This window comes from Podarcis erhardii (assembly GCF_964252035.2).
Source record: "Podarcis erhardii genome assembly, chromosome: 12".
Taxonomy (NCBI): domain Eukaryota; kingdom Metazoa; phylum Chordata; class Lepidosauria; order Squamata; family Lacertidae; genus Podarcis; species Podarcis erhardii.
This window is the reverse complement of record NC_138513.1, coordinates 2,122,628-2,142,652: the sequence shown is the minus strand read 5'-3', so window position 1 is coordinate 2,142,652 and position 20,025 is coordinate 2,122,628. Positions and strand designations below refer to the sequence as shown.

The 20,025-nt window shown below is 49.7% G+C and overlaps 1 protein-coding gene across 1 annotated transcript in view; it reads left to right on the top strand.

Annotated features, from left to right (window-relative positions):
- PTPN23 (protein tyrosine phosphatase non-receptor type 23) overlaps positions 1-20,025 on the top strand; it is a 54,142-nt gene that overhangs the window by 10,469 nt on the left and 23,648 nt on the right. The window contains exons 3-12 of the mRNA XM_081834173.1: positions 939-1,066; positions 3,230-3,306; positions 7,230-7,279; positions 7,689-7,820; positions 9,297-9,377; positions 9,830-9,961; positions 11,817-11,864; positions 16,260-16,316; positions 16,996-17,054; positions 18,823-18,902. Coding sequence (XP_081690299.1) covers positions 939-1,066; positions 3,230-3,306; positions 7,230-7,279; positions 7,689-7,820; positions 9,297-9,377; positions 9,830-9,961; positions 11,817-11,864; positions 16,260-16,316; positions 16,996-17,054; positions 18,823-18,902 — 844 coding nt within the window. The remainder of the gene's footprint in view (positions 1-938; positions 1,067-3,229; positions 3,307-7,229; positions 7,280-7,688; positions 7,821-9,296; positions 9,378-9,829; positions 9,962-11,816; positions 11,865-16,259; positions 16,317-16,995; positions 17,055-18,822; positions 18,903-20,025) is intronic.

The following is a 20,025-nucleotide window of genomic DNA, read 5'->3' as shown; positions in this document are numbered from 1 at the left end:
GGCTCCGTCTTGCTGCTCTAGCTTGGGGACGGCTCTGCGCAAAGCCTCTGCAGGGCAGCGGGGCGCTGCGCTCCAAAGGCTTCAGGGATCTTTGAGACTGGCGGTGGGGGAAAGCAGCGCTTCCCCCCACCGCCAGCCCCACAAGCTCTGGTGAATGTACCTTGAACGCACCTTGTTTTAGAGGGGGAGAACAAGAAAAAAAAATTTTCCCCTGTTCTCCCCCTCCTATGATTCGGTGCGTCCTATGGTCCGGTGCGTCCAATGGAGCGAAAAATACGGTAATAAAATTATTATTATTATAAAAGTAAAGGTAAAGGACCCCTGACAGTTAAGTCCAGCCGCAAATGACTCTGGGGTTGCGACGCTCATCTCGCTTTACTGGCTGAGGGAGCCGACGTTTGTCCACAGACAGTTTTTCTGGGTCATGTGGCCAGCATGACTAAGCTGCTTCTGGTGAAACCAGAGCGGCGCATGGAAATGCCATTTGCCTTCCTGCCGGAGCGGTACCTATTTATCTACTTGCACTTTGACGTGCGTTCGAACTGCTAGGTTGGCAGGAGCAGGGACCAAGCAATTATTATTATAGGTTCGGTTAATAATATTATATTTTATATACGTATTATATAATAATATTACATTATTGTTGCTGTTATTTAGTCCAAGGCAGCTCTGAAGCTGCCTTGAGGTGAGCTCAGTTTGAAGGCATTTTCATGGGAATTTTTAGCCACTGAGGTGCTCATACAGTAGGACATTACCATCAGGGTTGTGCTTCCCAGGCAGAGCTTTTTGCACTGTGTGCGCGTGGTTTTTATTTTTGAAATGTGATCATGCTTCCCGAAGGGATAGTGGTCACTATCGGCAGTTGCCTTGTGACCTCAGCACAGCCTGCTGTCCAGAGCCCTCAACCCGACTCCTGTCCCTTTCCTCTCCCCTCCCAGAACGCCGTCAACGTGCCCAGGGACTTCGAAGGCTGCAGCATCCTGCGCAAGTACTTTGGGCAGCTGCACTACCTGCAGAGCCGCATCCCGATGGGAGCAGAGCATGAAGCAGCCGTCCCCATTACCTGGTGAGCCAGCTGCAGCGGGGAGAGGCGATGGCTGAGTCTTGCCGCTCAGCAGAGCCGGCTTTGAGGTTATGCCAAAACTGGAACAAGTGGGGTTGGGGCTTCTCCCGCTCTGCGCATGGACCACGGAGGGGACCCTCCACCGCAGTGTTTCTCAAACCTGGGTCTCCAGCTGCTGTTGGATTACAACTCCCATCTTCCCTGACCACTGGTCCTGCTGGCAAGGGATGATGGGAGTTGTAGTTCACAACAGCAGCCGGAAACCCAACACTGCTCTGCAACTTGGGCGCTCCCTGGAACGTAGCACATTCTCTCCTCTGGGTATTTCTTTCTGTTTTGGAAGGGGAGCCCAAAGGGGAGGGGGGAAGGGTGCAGAGTAATGAAGCAATAGCAGAAATGGAGGACCTGGAAGGCTTGTGGGTTATGCCCCACCTCCATGGTTAGAGGCAGTACAGTGGTACCTCGGGTTAAGTACTTAATTCGTTCCAGAGGTCTGTACTTAAACTGAAACTGTTCTTAACCTGAAGCACCACACTAGCTAATGGGGCTTCCTGCTGCCGCCATGCCACCGGAGCACGATTTCTGTTCTCATCCTGAAGCAAAGTTCTTAACCTGAAGCACTATTTCTGGGTTAGCGGCGTCTGTAACCTGAAGCATATGTTACCTGAAGTGTATGTAACCTGAGGTACCACTGTAATTCTCCTCGGTTCCAGTTTCTGGATACCGCAGAAGCGGAGAGTTGCTCTTGTGTTCGAATCCTGCTTGCGGGTTCCTCATAGGCATCTGATTGGCCACTGTGACAACAGGATGCTGGACTCATTATTGAGGGGAAGTGTGTGGAACAGGTCTTGGTATTTCGATTTCTGGGAATGGAGCTGAGAGATGACTTAACCTGGGGAGAGAACAGCAAAGACCTGATGAAAAGAGCACAGCAGAGGTTATATTTTCTGAGAATCCTCCGGGAAAATTATCTCTCAAAGGACCTGCTGATGGCATTTTACCATTGTACTATGGAGAGTGTATTAACTTATGGTCTGTGTGTGTGGTTTGGGAGCTGCACAGTCAGGGGAAAAACAATGCTGTCCAGGGTTGTAAAGACTGCGGAGAGAATAATTGGGTGCACTCTTCCCACCTTGGATCAAATCTACGCTTCCAGGTGCCGTAAGAAAGCTGCAGAGATAGCGCAGGATAGTGCGCACCCCGGAAATGATCTCTTTCAGCTTCTGCCTTCTGGAAGAAGGTATAGGGTTATAAAGACCAGGACTAGCTGCCTGAGAAACAGTTTCTATCCAAATGCAATTTTGGTTTTAAACGCAGTGTAAGGTAGTCTCTGTGGGAATATATTGTATTTAATTATAGGGTACCAGAGTTTTTAGGGGGCTAACCAGGTTGGGATTGAAGGCTTGTGGGTTTTTGAATGTCTGATGTAGATTTTTTCAATTTCGTTGTTCTGTATGGGACAATGACAATAAAGATTATTGTATTGTAGAGGAGCCAATCGCCTGATCCAGCAGGGTTCTTCTCAAGCTGTGACATTCTTGTTTGGCGACAGACAGCTTGGGGGAAATCTGCCTGTTGAGATTCATGAAAGAGTTTGCAGGAGAACTGGGGTTTCAGGAGGGGGAGAATGAGTGAATGGCTGAGGAGGCTGTTGAAAAGAATAAGCTAGCAAGGTAGCAGTCTTAAAGACAGGAGTGGGGAAACCAGCCTCTGTCTGGGCTAGGAGCTTGAAGGAGATTTGAGAAGTGATAGGGATCAACTGCAGAGATTTGGGAAGTGGGATGCTTTTAGCAGAAATGGGAATTGGTGGTGGCTGGGAGACAAAGCAGCATATTTTCTTATACCTCCTCCGGGTAGCTGGCAAGCACAGCAGCTCTGAGTTGTGTTCACGCAGGAGATGTGGCCCTTTTATGAGCCAACTAGATGCCTGTGGAAAACTCACATGCGGTACCCAAGCACAAGATTCACTCTCCTCTCCTGTGGCTTCCAGCAACTGGTGTTCAGAAGAACTGCCGACTCTAGCCGACACCCCAAGCAGGAGGGTGTTTTGTTGGGCTGGGCCTCTGGGCACCTGTTCAGTGCCCCAACTGGGCGCTTTGCTAGAAAAAGGCCCGTGCATTGGAACACGTTCCGCTCAGCCACCACAATGGCCCCCTCTGTTTGCAGGACTGAGATCTTCTCCGGCAAGACGGTGACACACGAGGACATCAAATACGAGCAGGCCTGCATCCTGTATAATCTGGGTAAGGACCGTTTGGCCAGCTGGACCTGCAACTGCATCTCTGTTTCCAGGAGGCGAAAGGGGCTACAGGGGAGGAATTGTTGGGATGCGTCCAAGGGAACGGGGGCATTTCGCAGGCCCCCAGCTGGCTCCAGCCCACTGGCCGGCAGCCGGACGAGCAGCATCAAACAGTGACTCACAGCTTCTGAAGTCTTCAGAAACTTGAGCACGCCTTAACCAGCAGAGTGGATAACATGCAACAGAAGTGGTGGACAGAGGCATATGTAAAGCATATTTACAAGCAGTTTATTCAGCGTAGTTCAGGACAAAGAAAACATGTCTGCTCTCTTTCGTGTCCAAGAGCAGGAAGCATAAGCAAAAGCTATACACAAACAGAAGTTCCCAGCAAGCTGTGCTGGAGAGTAAACAGTCATGTGACATGCAACAATCATGTCTGTTCCTTTTAAGGTGGAACGGAACATCAATATCCCAACAGGAATGACTAAAGGATCATTCCAACAAAAAGTATATTCACAGCAGCAGCCAAGGATGTTTTGCTGGCAAATAATCGGCAAGTCTTTCTTGGCTGATGTGGCGACAGCCTTGTCTGCCTTTGCATCCATGAGTCTAGGCTGCTTCTGCGTTCTCTGCCTCAGCCTTCCCCCCAAGCAGGTGCCTTCCAGATGTTTTGGACTACAACACCCATGAGCCCTAGCTAGCACAGCTGTTACGGGGCTAGCGATGAAATTACTCTCAAAGAGAGGCAGGAGCTAGTAGCGAGCCTCTTTTCGTCACTGCCTCTGGCTTCCCTTGTCATTCCCCAAGTCCTCTGGCACGTGGAGAGGGCTTGGAAGAAAGGTAAAGTTTGCTCTGACTTACTCTCCTAACAGCAGTGAAAGTGGGAGGGTGTTGGGGTGCCCCCCTTGCCAGTGAGCTGGAATGCGTACTTACCCTTTGGTAAGTGGATTTATGGGTGCTTGGCTGCACCTTTCTCTTAGGAGCGCTGGACCTCTGGAGCCCGTCAGCCCCCCCCCCCATGCTGCAGCATCTGTGCTAGGTTATGTGCGACTAGCACGGGAATTGTGGTTCAGCGCTGTGTCCTTTTGTCTGCAGAGACTGGTTCAAAAAGTGTGAGCGGCGTAGGGTGGAAGCTGAGAATATTAAGGGCATTTCCAGTGGTTGGAGAGGAACGCTCTGTGTTTAATTTACACTATTTGTGCAGGCCAGAGAGCAGCTCCTCCGGCTGCAGAACGTGGCTTGCCATAGCTCAGAATCGGTGCACGCCTCTGTGTTTCTCAGAAGACCGCTTCCCAGTGGTCAGCAAATATTTTATCTAGGCGGCCACCTGTCCCAGCCCCAAATGAAAGATGGGTTCATTTCTGACCTTGTGCTAAGCTTTGGAAGCACTGAAATCAGGGTGACCACAATCTTTGGCTGACTGTTAAGGCAAGTTAAAATATAAGGATGGGGTTTTTTTTGGGGGGGGTGGATGTTGCTCTGCTCTAAGAAGCCACATTGTGCTGTCTAATGCAGTGATCTCCTTGTCGCAGCTCGATCGTTTCTGATTTGCTTTGGATTTCTGTGCAATTCTGACATTCCTCACTTCACACAAAACCCTCACCTGGTTGAAGAGTAGTGCAGGCTAAAAAAACATGACCTTCAGAACCCACAGATGCACCAGTGCTTTCCTACTGCCTGAGCCTCCTGCTCTGACGGTCCACGTTGCATTGCTTCCTGGAAGACTGGCTGCTTTGCGCTGGCCTGTCTGTAACCAAGGAGACTTCAAAGCAGCCTTTTGCCAACCTGGTGCATTCCAGACATTTTCGACCGCAGATCCCCTCAGCCCCAACCACCCTTGGAAGTTGTGGTCCATAAGATCTGGAGGGCCCTGTTAGGATATAGTTCTGTTCCACCTTAAAAGGGTACAGGCATGACTGTTCATGTGTCACATGCCTGTTTACTTCCAGCACTCGCTGGGAACTTCCATTTGTGTATAGCTTTTGTGTTACTGCTGTTTTGCTGGAGACGAAGGGAAGCAGACATGTTTGTTCCGGAACTATGCTGAATAAAATGCTGTACATTATGCTTGCACATCTCTCTGTCCGCCTCTTCTGCTGTGAGGTGATTGACACATTCTGCTGACAGAGCGTGTACGAGTCTCTAAATGTATCTGAGGCTCGTGTCGCTGTTTGATGATGTTCCAAGAGAGACCGGCTGCCGGCCAGTGGCTGGAGCCAGCTGGGGGCCTGCCTGATGCCCCCGTCTTTCTGGCAGTATCCCAACAGGCGCGAGGTTGGCAAACGCTGCTTCAGTGAGTATCTTCACATGTTTCTGTGTTTTGTCTTGTTGCCTGCACTGAACCTTCCAGGACTGGGCAGGTTAGAAATGTAAATGGCAATACTTTGAGACTCTCATCTAACAGGGTGGGGAGAGGCACCAAAATATTTAGAAGCAGCCATTGCTGGACACCCGTGTGCTTTTCTGGCCACGTTTCCGAGCACAATTCAAAGTGTTGGTGTTGACCTTTAAAGCCCTAAACGGCCTCGGTCCAGTATACCTGAAGGAGAGTCTCCACCCCCATCGTTCTGCCCGGACACTGAGGTCCAGCTCCGAGGACCTTCTGGCGGTTCCCTCCCTGTGAGAAGCCAAGTTACAGGGAACCAGGCAGAGGGCCTTCTCGGTAGTGGCGCCCGCCCTGTGGAACGCCCTCCCACCAGATGTCAAAACGATAAACAACTATCTGACATTCAGAAGACATCTTAAGGCAGCCCTGTTCAGGGACGTTTTTAATGTGTGACATTTTAGTGTATTTTTGGTCTCTGTGGAAGCCGCCCAGAGTGGCTGGGGAAACCCAGCCAGATGGGCGGGGCAAAAAGGTAAAGGTACCCCTGCCCGTACGGGCCAGTCGTGTCCGACTCTAGGGTTGCGCGCTCATCTCGCTTAAGAGGCCGGGAGCCAGCGCTGTCCGAAGACACTTCCGGGTCATGTGGCGGGGTACAAATAATAAATTATTATTATTATTATTATTATTATTATTGCTGGGAAAAGTCTGAGCTGGGTTTTAGGGAGCTTTTTGTGTAGCTCTGGGAGACAATAGAGGCCCTGTTCTTCCTGGCTGCGGCAGATCGTGGGCATGTCATCTCGCTCATCCCCTGCAGTGGGAATAGCCTGGTGAGGGGAGGGTACAAGAAGTAGCTGCCTCTTGCCATGTCTGCCTGAAGGGGATGATTGGCCAAGGAGTCTGTTCTGAAAAGGGGCGTCTCTATTCCCAGCTCCTTGGCCCAGACTGCAAGGGCTTGAGAGCAGCCTCGTTCCAAGATTTACTGTATTTTTCACTCTATAAGAGGCACCAGACCACAAGACGCACCTAGTTTTTGGAGGAGGAAAACAAGAAAAAAAAATATTCTGAATCTCAGAAGCCAGAACAGCAAGAGGGATCGCTGCGCAGTGAAAGCAGCAATCCCTCTTGCTGTTCTGGCTTCTGGGATAGCTGCGCAGCCTGCATTTGCTCCATAAGACGCACACACATTTCCCCTTACTTTTTAGGAGGGAAAAGGTGAGTCTTATAGAGCAAAAAATACGGTAAATCTCTCAACCGTCAGAGCAACTGTGTACTTGGTCAATTTTCATTGGGGGACAGGTTCCCTGACATTACTGGAAAGATGGCCTCTTTAGCCTTTCGGACCACAGTTTTCAGGAGGACCATTGAGTTAAATTCTTCAGGGAAACAAATTTTTATTGGGCAGAATGCCTAGTTTCAATAACCATGTTAACAGGGCAAAGTGTTTTTATTCTGTTGGATGTATCTTGCTCTGTTACGGCTTTTCGGCTGTTCAAATGAATAATAAAATACTCTCCGTAGTAGTAGGCAGGGGGAGAACGCCTGGGGAGCCACTGCCTATTGGACGATGCCGCCACTCACCCTTTCCCTCTCTCCTCCTCCAGGCGCATTGCATTCCATGCTCGGAGCAATGGACAAAAGGGTATCCGAGGAGGTAAGGCTTTGGGCTTTCAGTTCCCCTCCTCGCCATGTTAATAGCATCAAAGGCACCTCCAAATAGTATTTTGGGGCTTTAAAAAAAATCGGTTTTTTAAAGAGCTTAGTTAAAATTCTCACCATCATCAGCAAGGTTGCTTCCTATGAGCCCAATGCATGTAGCAGTGCATTTATTTGCTTATTTATGTACGGTAATTGATTGTTTCGCCTTTTTTGTTGTTTCGCTTTTTTGGAAACCACTTTGAGTTTTCTACAAGCAAACGGTATGTATGGTGTGGGTTTTTTTGAGAGAGAAATTCAGTCTGTGTGCGTTTGGGTTGATGTTCCTTGGGGGTCTTCTAGTTGGGCTTGTTGAAAATGCAACTCTCTTCCCCCCCCCCAAAAAAAACCCCCATTCTGTCTTGCAGGGCATGAAGGTCTCCTGCACCCATTTCCAGTGTGCGGCGGGGGCGTTTGCTTACCTCCGGGACCACTTCCCACATTCCTACAGCATAGACATGAGCCATCAGATCCTTAACCTCAATATCAACCTCATGCTGGTAAGAGCTGGGGGTGGGGTGAGGGGAAGTCCCTCTGGCCTGGTCTGCCCCTTGGCGAAGTTGCTGAGAACAGAAGGGGAGTCAAAGGGCCAACTAGAATCATAGAATCATAGAGTTGGAAGAGACCACAAGGGCCATCGAGTCCAACCCCCTTGCCAAGCAGGAAACACCATCAGAGCACTCCTGACATATGGTTGTCAAGCCTCTGCTTAAAGACCTCCAAAGAAGGAGACTCCACCACACTCCTTGGCAGCAAATTCCACTGTCGAACAGCTCTTACTGTCAGGAAGTTCTTCCTAATGTTTAGGTGGAATCTTCTTTCTTGTCGTTTGGATCCATTGCTCCGTGTCCGCTTCTCTGGAGCAGCAGAAAACAACCTTTCTCCCTCCTCTATGTGACATCCTTTTATATATTTGAACACGGCTATCATATCACCCCTTAACCTCCTCTTCTCCAGGCTAAACATGCCCAGCTCCCTTAGCCGTTCCTCATAAGGCATCGTTTCCACTAGTCCACTTGCAGTGGCCAACCAGAAGCCCAAATAGGAAACCAGCAATCAGGATTCGAACACAAGACCCTCTTTCTCCCTTCCTGTGGCTTCCACTAACTGGTACCCAGAAGCACTTACTGCCTCCAGTTTCTGGAGTGTAGAGCCGAGCCATCGTGGCTAGTGGCCACAGACAGTTCTCTCCTCCCTGTATTTCCAAAGCAGAGGGTAGGGCAGAGCGACTCATTCTTCTAAACGGGCTGGCCGATTTTAAAACGTGCTTCCTAGAGGTGATCTCCGCTCATGCGACAGTAGCTGCAGTGGACTGCTCTCTTGAGGTTACCTGCAGCCTTGCGTCCAAGGCTATAGAACACTGTAACTGAAAGCATCTTGTATGCCCCGCAGAGGACCTTAAGGTCCATGAATAACCATAGTTTAGAGGTCCCTGGCCCTAAGGAAGTCAGACTATCCTCCCCCAGGGCCAGGGCCTTCTCAGTGATGGCTCCGACCTGGTGGAATGCTCTGTCCCAGGAGACCAGGGCCCTGCAGGATTTAACTTCCTTCCGCAGGGCCAGTAAGACTGAGCTATTCCGCCTGGCTTTCAATTTGAACTTAGCCTGATCTTTTATTCCCCTACCTTCCCTCCCCCTCCCCTTTTTATGAAGATTACCCGCTCTGAGACCCCCACAGCTAATTCTCCCCTGGTCTCCGCGCTGGCCCAAATAGGACTAATTTAGCCAGTTAGCCCTGGTGATCATCTAATGTTTATTGGACGGATTTCCCCCCTAAATTGATTTTTGATTTTTGAATTTGTAGTTATTCACGCCTTATACTGTATTTTATGATGTTTTTTTGTTGCATCAATTAAGTGTTTTAAATTTGTTGTTACCTCCCCTGAGCCCGGTTTTCTGAACCGGGAAGGGCAGCGTATAAATAAAAATGTATTCTTATTCTTATTATTTATTTCTTTGTCGCCTACATGTCTAAAGGGCCAGGCCCAGGAGTGCCTTCTGGAGAAATCGATGCTGGACAACCGGAAGAGCTTCCTTGTGGCCAGGATCAGCGCCCAGGTGAGCAGTTTGGGGAGACTTGAACTTGGGTGACTAGTGCCTGAAAAGTGGCCTCCCCCTGAGCCTGGGACAGGTTAGGGCCTTCCTTTAAAGCAGCCAGGTGCATTTTTTTGCTGTGCAGTTAGGTTTGCTTGACAGGGCTGTCCCACATGCCCTTCCCGATGGAGCTGTAGAATCAGACAAGACCCCCAAAGGCCATCTAGCCCAACCCCTTGCAATGCAGGAATCCCAGCTCAAGAATCCCTGACAGATGGCCATCCAAATTCTGCATTAAAACCTCCAGTGAAAGAGAGTTCACTTACCTTTAGAAAGTTATTCCAATGTTCAGATGGGTTCTCCTTTCTCGTGATACGCATCCGTCAGTTCGGCTCCTGCAGTGGGGAAAATTTGTCAGCGTCTAAAGCAGCAATCACTCAGAACCTTTCCTACCCTCCCCAAATTCCCTTCCCAAGGTGGTGGATTACTACAAAGAAGCGTGTCGAGCTTTGGAGAACTCTGAAACAGCCTCCCTGCTGGGGAAAATTCAGAAGGACTGGAAGAAGCTGGTGCAGATGAAGATCTACTATTTCGCTGCCGTGGCCCATGTAAGTATCCTGGGGGGACCCTGCTCTAGTGAGCTGGGCTTCACCCAACATGACCTCCCCACACTTAATCCTTTGGTTAGATAAAGGTAAAGGGACCCCTGACCATTAGGTCCAGTTGTGGCCGACTCTGGCGTTGCAGCGCTCATCTCGCTTAACTGGCCAAGGGAGCCGGCGTACAGCTTCCGGGTCATGTGACCGGCATGACTAAGGTGCTTCTGGCAAACCAGATCAACGCATGGAAATGCCGTTTACCTTCCTGCCAGAGTGGTACCTATTTATCTACTTGCACTGGTGTGATTTCGAACTGCTAGGTAGCAGGAGCAGGGACCGAGCAACGGGAGCTCACCCCGTCGCGGGGATTCGAACCGCCGACCTTCTGATCGGCAAGTCCTAGGCTCTGTGGTTTAACCCACAGCGCCACCCACGTCCCTTGGTTAGATAAGATAAGATAAAACTTTATTCGCATTAGCCAATGGCCATAGCAACTGTAAAACATACAGTAAACGCAGAAAAGGAAGTTTGATATAAGAGCACATTTCAAAGTCCTGAATCAGCCGTCAGTTAGTTGCCCTTATTCTGATTGCCCCTGCTATGAACCTAGCAACCTTTGCTCATATCTGCTCATTTTGATGTGATAGAAGAACGGACATCGTGGCAGTGCTTGAGCGCCCTGGGATGGTTAGTACGAGTGGGGTGGTGATCTTGTTCCTCAGGTCTTTATAGAGAGTGCAAGATAGGAGGACGTGTGCCACTGTTTCGGTGCTACCACAGGGGCAAAGGCGTTTCTCAGGCAGGATCTTTTGGAATCGACCCTCAAGTATCGCAGATGGCAAAACATCCAGTCTTGCAAGTGTAAAAGCACGTCTGTATTTTGGGATAAGTTTGTGCAGATATGGGGCCAGAGAAACAAAATGGAGAGGTGGAAAATAAACATACTCTACCTGCCCGCGGGCTGCCTCGCCAGAGTGGTGCATGCTCTGGTTATCTCTCGCTTGGACTACTGCAATGCGCTCTACGTGGGGCTACCTTTGAAGGTGATCTGGAAACTACAACTAATCCAGAATGCGGCAGCTAGACTGGTGACTGGGGGCAGCCGCCGAGACCACATAACACCGGTCTTGAAAGACCTACATTGGCTCCCAGTACGTTTCCGAGCACAATTCAAAGTGTTGGTGCTGACCTTGAAAGCCCTAAACGGCCTCAGTCCAGTATACCTGAAGGAGCGTCTCCACCCCCACTGTTCTACCCGGACACTGAGGTCCAGCTCCGAGGGCCTTCTGGTGGTTCCCTCACTGCGAGAAGCCAAGATACAGGGAACCAGGCAGAGGGCCTTCTCGGTAGTGGCACCTGCCCTGTGGAACGCCCTCCCACCACATGTCAAAGAGAACAACAACTACCAGACTTTTAGAAGACATCTGAAGGCAGCCCTGTTTAGGGAAGCTTTTAAAATTTGATGCATTACTGTATTTTAATACTTTGTTAGAAGCTGCCCAGAGTGGCTGGGGAAGCCCAGCCAGATGGACGGGATATAAATAATAAATTATTATTATTATTATCCTTTGGTTTGTGTTGGAACCTGAAGGCTGTTATTGGCTCTGTCGTCTCAACCCTCACTGGGATGGGAGTACAGGAATGAGGCTTTATGGGAAGAACTCGCCTCTCTGTTCCTCCCAGCCCCTTCTGTCTATGGGGTTTTGTGGGGGGGTTGAGCTTTTGATTTCTGCTTCCTGCTCGAGGGATGAGGGTTTGTGGGGTGGATGGAGGCGATGCCAGGTTGTGAGGCGGTGCCTGGGACCAACCCAGGGGTGCTGTGTCTGGCTGGCTGCTACAACTGTGATTCTTCTCTGTCTTTCAGTTGCACATGGGGAAGCAGGCGGAGGAGCAGCAGAAGTATGGCGAGAGGGTAAGCCTGTTTGCTTCCAAAGTGAGTGGGGAACTCACAAACTGCTTGCCGCGGTAGATCTCCCGGGCGATAGGAGGTGGAAAGATAGCCATCTTCAAATACCTGAAGGGCTGTCATGTGGGCGATGGAACCAGCTTGTTTCACGCTGCTCCAGAGAGTGGGACCGGAACCAGCAGTTTCAAATTACAAGGAAGGGGATTTTGAAGAATTGACAGCAGGAGCCGTTTGACAGTGGAACTGGCTCCCTCGGAAAGTGGTGGGCTCTTCTTCTTCGGAGGTCTTTAAGCAGAGGTTAAGGGACGTGGGTGGCGCTGTGGGTTAAACCACAGAGCCTAGGACTTGCCGGTCAGAAGATCAGCAGTTCGAATCCCCACAATGACGGGGTGAGCTCCCGTTGCTCGGTCCCTGCTCCTGCCAACCTAGCAATTCGAAAGCACAAAGTGCAAGTAGATAAATAGGTACCGCTCCAGCGGGAAGGTAAACGGCGTTTCCGTGCGCTGCTCTGGTTCGCCAGAAGCGGCTTAGTCCTGCTGGCCACATGACCCGGAAGCTGTACGCCGGCTCCCTTGGCCAATAAAGAGAGATGAGCGCCGCAACCCCAGAGTCGGTCACGACTGGACCTAATGGTCAGGGGTCCCTTTACCTTTTAAGCAGAGGTTGGCTGGCCATTTGTCAGGGATTTTAAGCTGTGCATTGGAAGGGGTTGGACTAGATGTCCTTGGGGTGCCTTCCGACTCTACAATTTCGTGATTCTGCAATAGGTGAGGGGTAGAGAGACTGGGGCAGGTTTTGCGCTTTCCGTGCTGCTGAAACTTGTAATACAGGCTTTATATATATATATATATAAATTTTTTTAGATTTTAACATACAATTTTCAACAGTAATTATGAAGGAATGGGTTTCCAAAACCCAAAAACTGACTGTGCAGGCAGTTTTAAACTGCACCAAAATTCCTATTTTTCCTTAGCTAAAATGCATAAACTCAAGCCGTTAAGTAAATCCATAACAAGAACAAAGCTCTCTCCCTTATCAGTCCGTGGCGGCAATGAGTGACCTTGCCAAGTTCCAGTACAGCAGGGATGATGTGTGTGTGCCTTATCTTATGTGCTGACCACAAAGACGCGCAGACCCACGTCTGGGAATAACGCCAGAGTGTGTTCTCGGAAATGGTGACCTCTGCGTTCCAGATAAAAATAGGAAGAGGAAGATCCTTTTATGGTTGAGAGTACAGTGGTGCCTCGCAAGACGAAATTAATCCGTTCCGCGAGTCTCTTCGTATAGCGGTTTTTTCGTCTTGTGAAGCAAGCCCATTGACAGCTTAGCGGTATTAGCGGCTTAGCGGCTTTTAGCAATCAGCTGAGAAGCGGCTTATCAGCGGATTAGCTGTTAAGCGGCTTAGCAGCTTAGGAAAAGCGGGGGGAAAGCGAAAAAAACCCGCGGGAACTCACAAGATTTTTTCGTCTTGCGAAGCAAGCCCATAGAGAAATTCGTTTAGCGAAGCGCCTCCAAAACGGAAAACCCTTTCGTCTAGCAGGTTTTCCGTCTTGCGAGGCGTTCGTCTTGCGGGGCACCACTGTATTAGCGGTTTAGCGGCTTTTAGCGGATCAGCTGATAAGCGGCTTAGCGGCTTAGGAAAAGGGGGGGAGGGGGAAAAACCCACAGGAACTCGCAAGACATTTCGTCTTGCGAAGCAAGCCCATAGGGAAATTCGTTTTGCGAAGCGCCTCCGCTGGTTTTCCGTCTTGCGAGGCGTTTGTCTTGCGGGGCACCACTGTACCAGAGCAGGAACATATGTGATGTCAACTTGTGTACGTAGGCCGACGTGGTTGGGCTCCTAGGGGAGGAGTGAGAAGGGTGCCTGGAGGATATATAAACTGCATGAAACCTGTCATTTCTTTGGACTTGCTGTGGACTTGGTCACGCAAGTGCCTTCTGCTATCCAGAGAGCAGAATAAACTCTTTCTATGAACCAACCTCGGTGTCATTTTTACTTCCTTCCTCATGTCCCGGAGCAACGCAGACCCAATCTGTGAACTCCAATAAGGCTACAATTAAACATACTTTTACATCTTATTCAATTTTTTTGACTTCCATCAGTCCTGTCTGAAAATTTCCCAGTCTAATCTCTTAGTATGCATTTCTTATCTTCCCTATTACATTTCAAACTCATAACCAATATCTCTACCTTTTCCTACTTTGTAACACTTCGTATATTTCTCCTCACAAAACTTCTTGTAGTCCTACTAGCGTAATTTGTCGATTGCAGCTGCTCTTCAAATACCGTATTTTTCGCTCTATAGGACGCACGTTTCCCCCTCCAGAAATGAAGGGGAAATGTGTGTGCGTCCTATGGGGCGAATGCAGGCTTTCGCTGAAGCTATCCGCAAGCCGTGGGAGCCCGCGGGAGTTCCCCCTGGGCTCCCCTGGCTTGCGCAGTGCTGCCTCTTATCCCGAAGTCCCGGCGCACTGAGCAGTCGTGCCGGGGCTTCGGGTAGCTCTGCGCAAGCCGCGGGAGGGCTCCCCCGGCTTGCGCAGCGCTGCTTCTTATCCCGAAGCGACTGCTCAGCGCGCCGGGGCTTCGGGATAAGAGGCAGCGCTGCGCAAGCCGCAGGAGGGCTCCCCCGGCTTGCGCAGAGCTGCCTCTTATCCCGACGCCCCGGCGCGCTGACCAGTCGCGCCGGGGCTTCGGGTAACCCTGCGCAAGCCGCGGGAGGGCTCCCCTGGCTTGCGCAGCGCTGCTTCTTATCCCGAAGCCCTGGCGCGCTCAGCAGTCGTGCCGGGGCTTCGGGTAGCTGTGCGGAAGCCGCGGGAGGGCTCCCACGGCTTGTGGAGAACAGCCTGTTCTGGGGGCTGGGGTCGGGGGAAGCTCAGGCTTCCCCCACCCCAGCCCCGCGCCTTGGGGGGGGGAAATAATTTTTTTTTCTTTATTTCCCCCCCAAAAAACTAGGTGCGCCTTATGGGCCGGTGCGCCCTATGGGGCGAAAAATACGGTAAATCATATACTTCTTCCAATCTTCTGTAAATCTCTGGTCCCGCAGGTTTCGAATCCTTCCTGTCATTTTGTCCAGTTCTGCATAGTCCATTAATTTTGTCTGCCATTCTTCTTTCTTCGGAATTTCTTCTCGCTTCCGTTTCTGGGCTAACAGTACTCTTGCCGCTGGTGTTGCATATAAGAACAATTTAACATCTTGCCTGTTCATGTCTTGGTCTTGTAATACAGGCTTCTAATTGACCACAGCTGTTACTTGTCCCAAACAGTGAAACCTTCAGCCTTGCCCTTGTATTGTTGATGTTACAATAACTGAAGGACAGCTGTGCTTGGGAGATCGGGTTAGAAGGGGAGAAGCCCAACCTTCTCTCCCAGGCACAGACCTCCCTTTGAAGCCCTTGCCAGGATGAGTCCAGAAGGAGCTTCTTCTGTTCCCTCGCCACGTCTGTGACTACCTAAGGCACTAGTCCTCACACATGGCAGGTGTGGCGGAAGCCCTGCAAATGGACTTCAGGCTGCATGTGGGGCTTTTTGTGATGAGTTGACCCTCTGTTATGGCACTCCCCGCGTGCAAGTTCTCTACCTGCAGGGAATTTGGGTGTGTTATAAGAAAGCCTGCCTTATGGGGTATTCCAGAGCCCATATATAGTCCTTAAGTGGGTTCCCTATTGATAGAAGAAAGTAACAGGGGCCAACCTGATTATATTGAGAAGCAAAGCGGCTAATAAGCCTGATCTTTATTCAAGGAACTGTTGCAGCAGGGTCCCCACTCACCACAACGCAGGAGGGAGGAGGAACCCTGAACAATGGTGCACAAGCCCCTATATAGACCTTTGAAATTGCCCACCCTGTAGCCCAAGACCACCCCCCTGAAACATCATACATACATCACAGAAGGGAGGCGGTCTTTAGCAGAAATCCTGTCTTCCAGGATACCTGATAATGGTCACTGGTTGCATTACCTGGGCAGACTAGTCTATTCATACACAAATATGTCCTTATTAGTGTATTCTTGGTCTTTGTGGAAGCCGCCCAGAGTGGCTGGGGAAGCCCAGCCAGATGGGCGGGCTACAAATAATAAATAATAATAATAATAATAATAATAATAATAATAATTATTATTACAGGATTTGCAAGCAAAAAGGCATTTGCCTCCCTTACTGCAGTGGACTATTTGAGGTCATTGGGAGAATCAAAATGGCTTTGGGATTGCTCTCCCATACTATTTCATACATTTAGTTCATATATTTAGATATGCGTGCATTTATGAATATTTCTTCTACGTTTGAGACCTTAAAATTCTTATAACGTGTGTGAGAGAAAGGCTCAGTTTTCTTACTTTTAATAGAAAGCATAGCCAGTTTGACAGTGGACTTTGGTTGCCTGAATCTCTGCCCCCTTTGCAGGTCATCTACTTCCAGAGTGCTTTGGACAAGCTCAATGAAGCCATCAAACTGGCCAAGGTACACCTTTCTTCCTACCCCCTTCCCGAAAGTGGCTTGAAAAGTTATTTAGTTAAACTGTGGAGGCAATGATGGCCCACAATTTGGATGGTTTTAAAAGAGGATTGGACCAATTGATGGAGGAGAGGGCTGTCGATGGCTGCGTCCCCTCCCCGCTGCCCCCCTTGCCTCTTAGCTTCCCCCTAGAGAATCCCCCCAAGGGCACTGTGGGTTAAACCACAGAGCCTAGGACTTGCCGATCAGAAGGTTGACGGTTCGAATCCCCGTGACGGGGTGAGCTCCCGTTGCTCGGTCCCTGCTCCTGCCAACCTAGCAGTTCGAAAGCACGTCAAAGTGCAAGTAGATAAATAGGTACCACTCCAGCGGGAAGGTGAACGGCGTTTCCGTGCGCTGCTCTGGTTCGCCAGAAGCGGCTTAGTCCTGCTGGACACATGACCCGGAAGCTGTCCACCGGCTCCCTCGGCCAGTAAAGCGAGATGAGCGCCGCAACCCCAGAGTCGGCCACGACTGGACCTAATGGTCAGGGGTCCCTTTACCTTTACCTAGAGAATCCCCCCAGTGGCTGCTACTGCCTACTTTGGGAATTGTTGGTGAACCTTTATCCTGCCTCCCGCCATCTCTGCCTGCGGACCGCCTGCTTATTAGGGATATGTTTTGAACCTGACGTTTCCCCTTTCAGGGTCAGCCTGAGACCGTTCAGGAAGCCCTGAAGTTCACCATGGATGTCATTGGAGGAAAGTGAGTCGCTGCTACCCGTTAACTCTTTGCATGCCTAGGCCTGGGTCCCTGTCACTGTTACGATATGGATGCAATGCAGCTGCAAAGTGCTAGCTTGAAAAGTAAACATGATGGGAATGTTGGGACTGCCTGTGGGAAACAGAGGGACAGTCAATTCCCAGTGCGAAGCACCGGAATTAGCTCAGAGTGTAATATGAGCTCTTCCGTTTATTCCTGTCCAGGAAGTGTTTGTCTCTAGACTGCTGGAGTTTGAAGAGAGCAGTCATGTTTTTTGTAATGCTGCAAAGACAGAAATAAAGGCATGTAAATACGTTTCTGTCTGTCTCTTTCCCCTGCCAGGGGGCAGGAAAGAGGGGTGTGTGTTCTTCTCACGCTGAGAAGGATCGCCTATCGAGACCTCGCCTGGATCTTGCTGGGGAATGCAGCCAGGGAGGTCAACAGGGAATCATGCCGGGTGCCTGGGAGAGTTGCCAGTTTCTCCTGATAAAGGCTTGATTTCCCGACAGTCACACCAGTTCCCTTCCCTAATCTCAGCTCTGCACCAAGAGAACCTGTCTGGTGCAGATTCGGGGGAAGGGAGCACACTCCTGTCCGGAAATTGGGAGACCCACTGTCAATCAGAAGTCAGATGTTGACGGGTCTGATGGTCTCACCCATAGACCTTTGCTTTGCTCAGTTCTGTTCTTCCAGGCATTCCCTCCGTATTTTTGTGATTCTGTGAAACCATGAGGACTAGAAAACCTTTTTTTAAAAAAGAACTAACAACAACAATAATAATAAATTGTATTTATACCCCGCCCTCCCCGGCCAGAGCTGGGCTCAGGGCAGCTAACACTAGTAAAATTACAGTAAAAACATAATGGGGGGGGAACCAATTTAAAATACAGGTTAAAATGCAATTTAAAATTCAGCCTCGTTTTAAAAGTAGCCCATAAATCAAAACCATAAGGGGAAGGAAACATAAGGGTCAGACTGAGTCCAAACCAAAGGCCAAGCGGAACAGCTCTGTCTTGCAGGCCCTGCGGAAAGATGTCAAATCCCTCAGGGCCCTAGTCTCTTGGGACAGAGCGTTCCACCAAGTTGGGGCCAGTACTGAAAAGGCCCTGGCCCTAGTTGAGACCAATCGAACCACCTTGCGACCTGGGACCTCCAAAATGTTGTCATTTGTGGACCATGCGTTTGGATTCCTAAGTTACTCTACATAGAGTAATGAATTCAAGAAATACACGCATGGGAAAAGAACGAGACGCTCACAGTTGAGAGCTTTGAGGGTCCACCCCCTTTTTATGCGAGAAAAAGGTTAATTAAGATCTCCCTCTGATAGAGGGCTTTGCATTATTTTCTTCCTCTTTTTTCTTTATTTACTTTTTCCATTTTTATTCAGATTCATCTGTTTTTTATTGTATTCTATGTTGGAAAAGTTTCAACTGAAAAAGAAAGAAATGCACACAGATTTGCAAGTTTTCACTTTGGGCTTGGGAAGTAAGGAGTTACTGACCAGAACACCCCCGCCTCCTTCCCTCTTTCCAAGTTTTGCTTTTACCTAGTATTCCCCACATTTCTGGAGCCCCCCCCCCAAAAGTCCCACTGTCTGTAGTTCCTCTGACTTTGGGTGTGGGGCATCGCTAAACATAACACCCTTTGCAAATGTACAACTATGATATTGGCTGCTTTCTTGAAACTGTACTTGAAGCAAAAATATGTGATACTTCTTCCTGAGCCCCCCCCCCCAGCAGCAACGCCTTTCAAGCCTGTTGTCACTTTGCAGGTACAACTCTGCCAAAAAGGACAATGACTTCATCTACCATGAAGCTGTCCCTGCTCTGGATACCTTGCAGTCGGTGAAAGGTAAAGTCAAGACACTCTGTTTTCACAGAATTGTAAAGTTGGACCGCCTCCAGCGGTCAGGAGTTCGGCCTACACTCGAGTAGGGCCCTGGCAGAGACACATGCCCGACTGGCATGTTCCCTCCCTCCTAGTCGATCGTTCAGGATCTTCACAAGCTTTCTTCAGCCCGAACATCACAGCAACCGATGCCAAACGACACTGGCACACTTAGGGATCCGCAGAGTCTTCGCAGCTTGTGTGACAGACCCCAGCAACTCAGCATTTTGGCTAATCTACTTTATTTACATATAAACACACGGAGCACTGCAACATGGCTCCCTCTCTCTCTAGCATCAGACAGCAAAGAGAAAAAGAACAAGGGACAATAGTCCCACTTCACGGAACACAGGAACACAAACATCCTGTCTCCGTCACTTCCCACTCTGTGGAGTCAAAACACACACCGTCATGTGACAGACAACAATCCCATGACTGCAATCACGGAGCAGGAATTCTAACAGTCCCACCCTGCTGCAATGCAGGAATATCTTCCCCGACGTGGGACTCAAACCCACAACCCTGAGATTCAGAGTCTCACGCTCTACCAGCTGAGCCATCCCAGGTTTGGAGCAATCCCTATCGCCTTCTCTGCCTGCTGGTCTTGGGTAGGGCAGAAGGAGCCCATCCTTCCCCAACCAGGCGCCCTCCAGATGTTTTGAACTACAACTCCCATCATGCATTTTCCCGCAACATCCATCATATCGGATGTAGCATAGGGCTACCCAAAGCATAAATGTGCAGCGGGTAGTTTTGAAAGCTGATCGGCATCACTTTTGGCTGCCTTTTGATGACGATCAAAAACTTCCCTATTCTCCCAGGCTTTGAGCGGAGGCTAGCGGGGGGGGGGATCTTTCGTCAGATGTTTCCTGCTGACGCAGTGATATTGGGGAAGGTTTTGCTGCATCTTGATGGGCTGGGCTTTTGTGGCAGGGATTGGCTGCTGTCTTACCTTGTCTTTTGTTGTGGGCTGTTTGAACTTCTTTACGACTTGTTAAATCGCTACCCACAAAAGTGAGGAAGGGTGGGATATAAATGTAGTCGTAATAATAAAAGCCAAATAAGCATGCAGGACTGGGTAAACTCA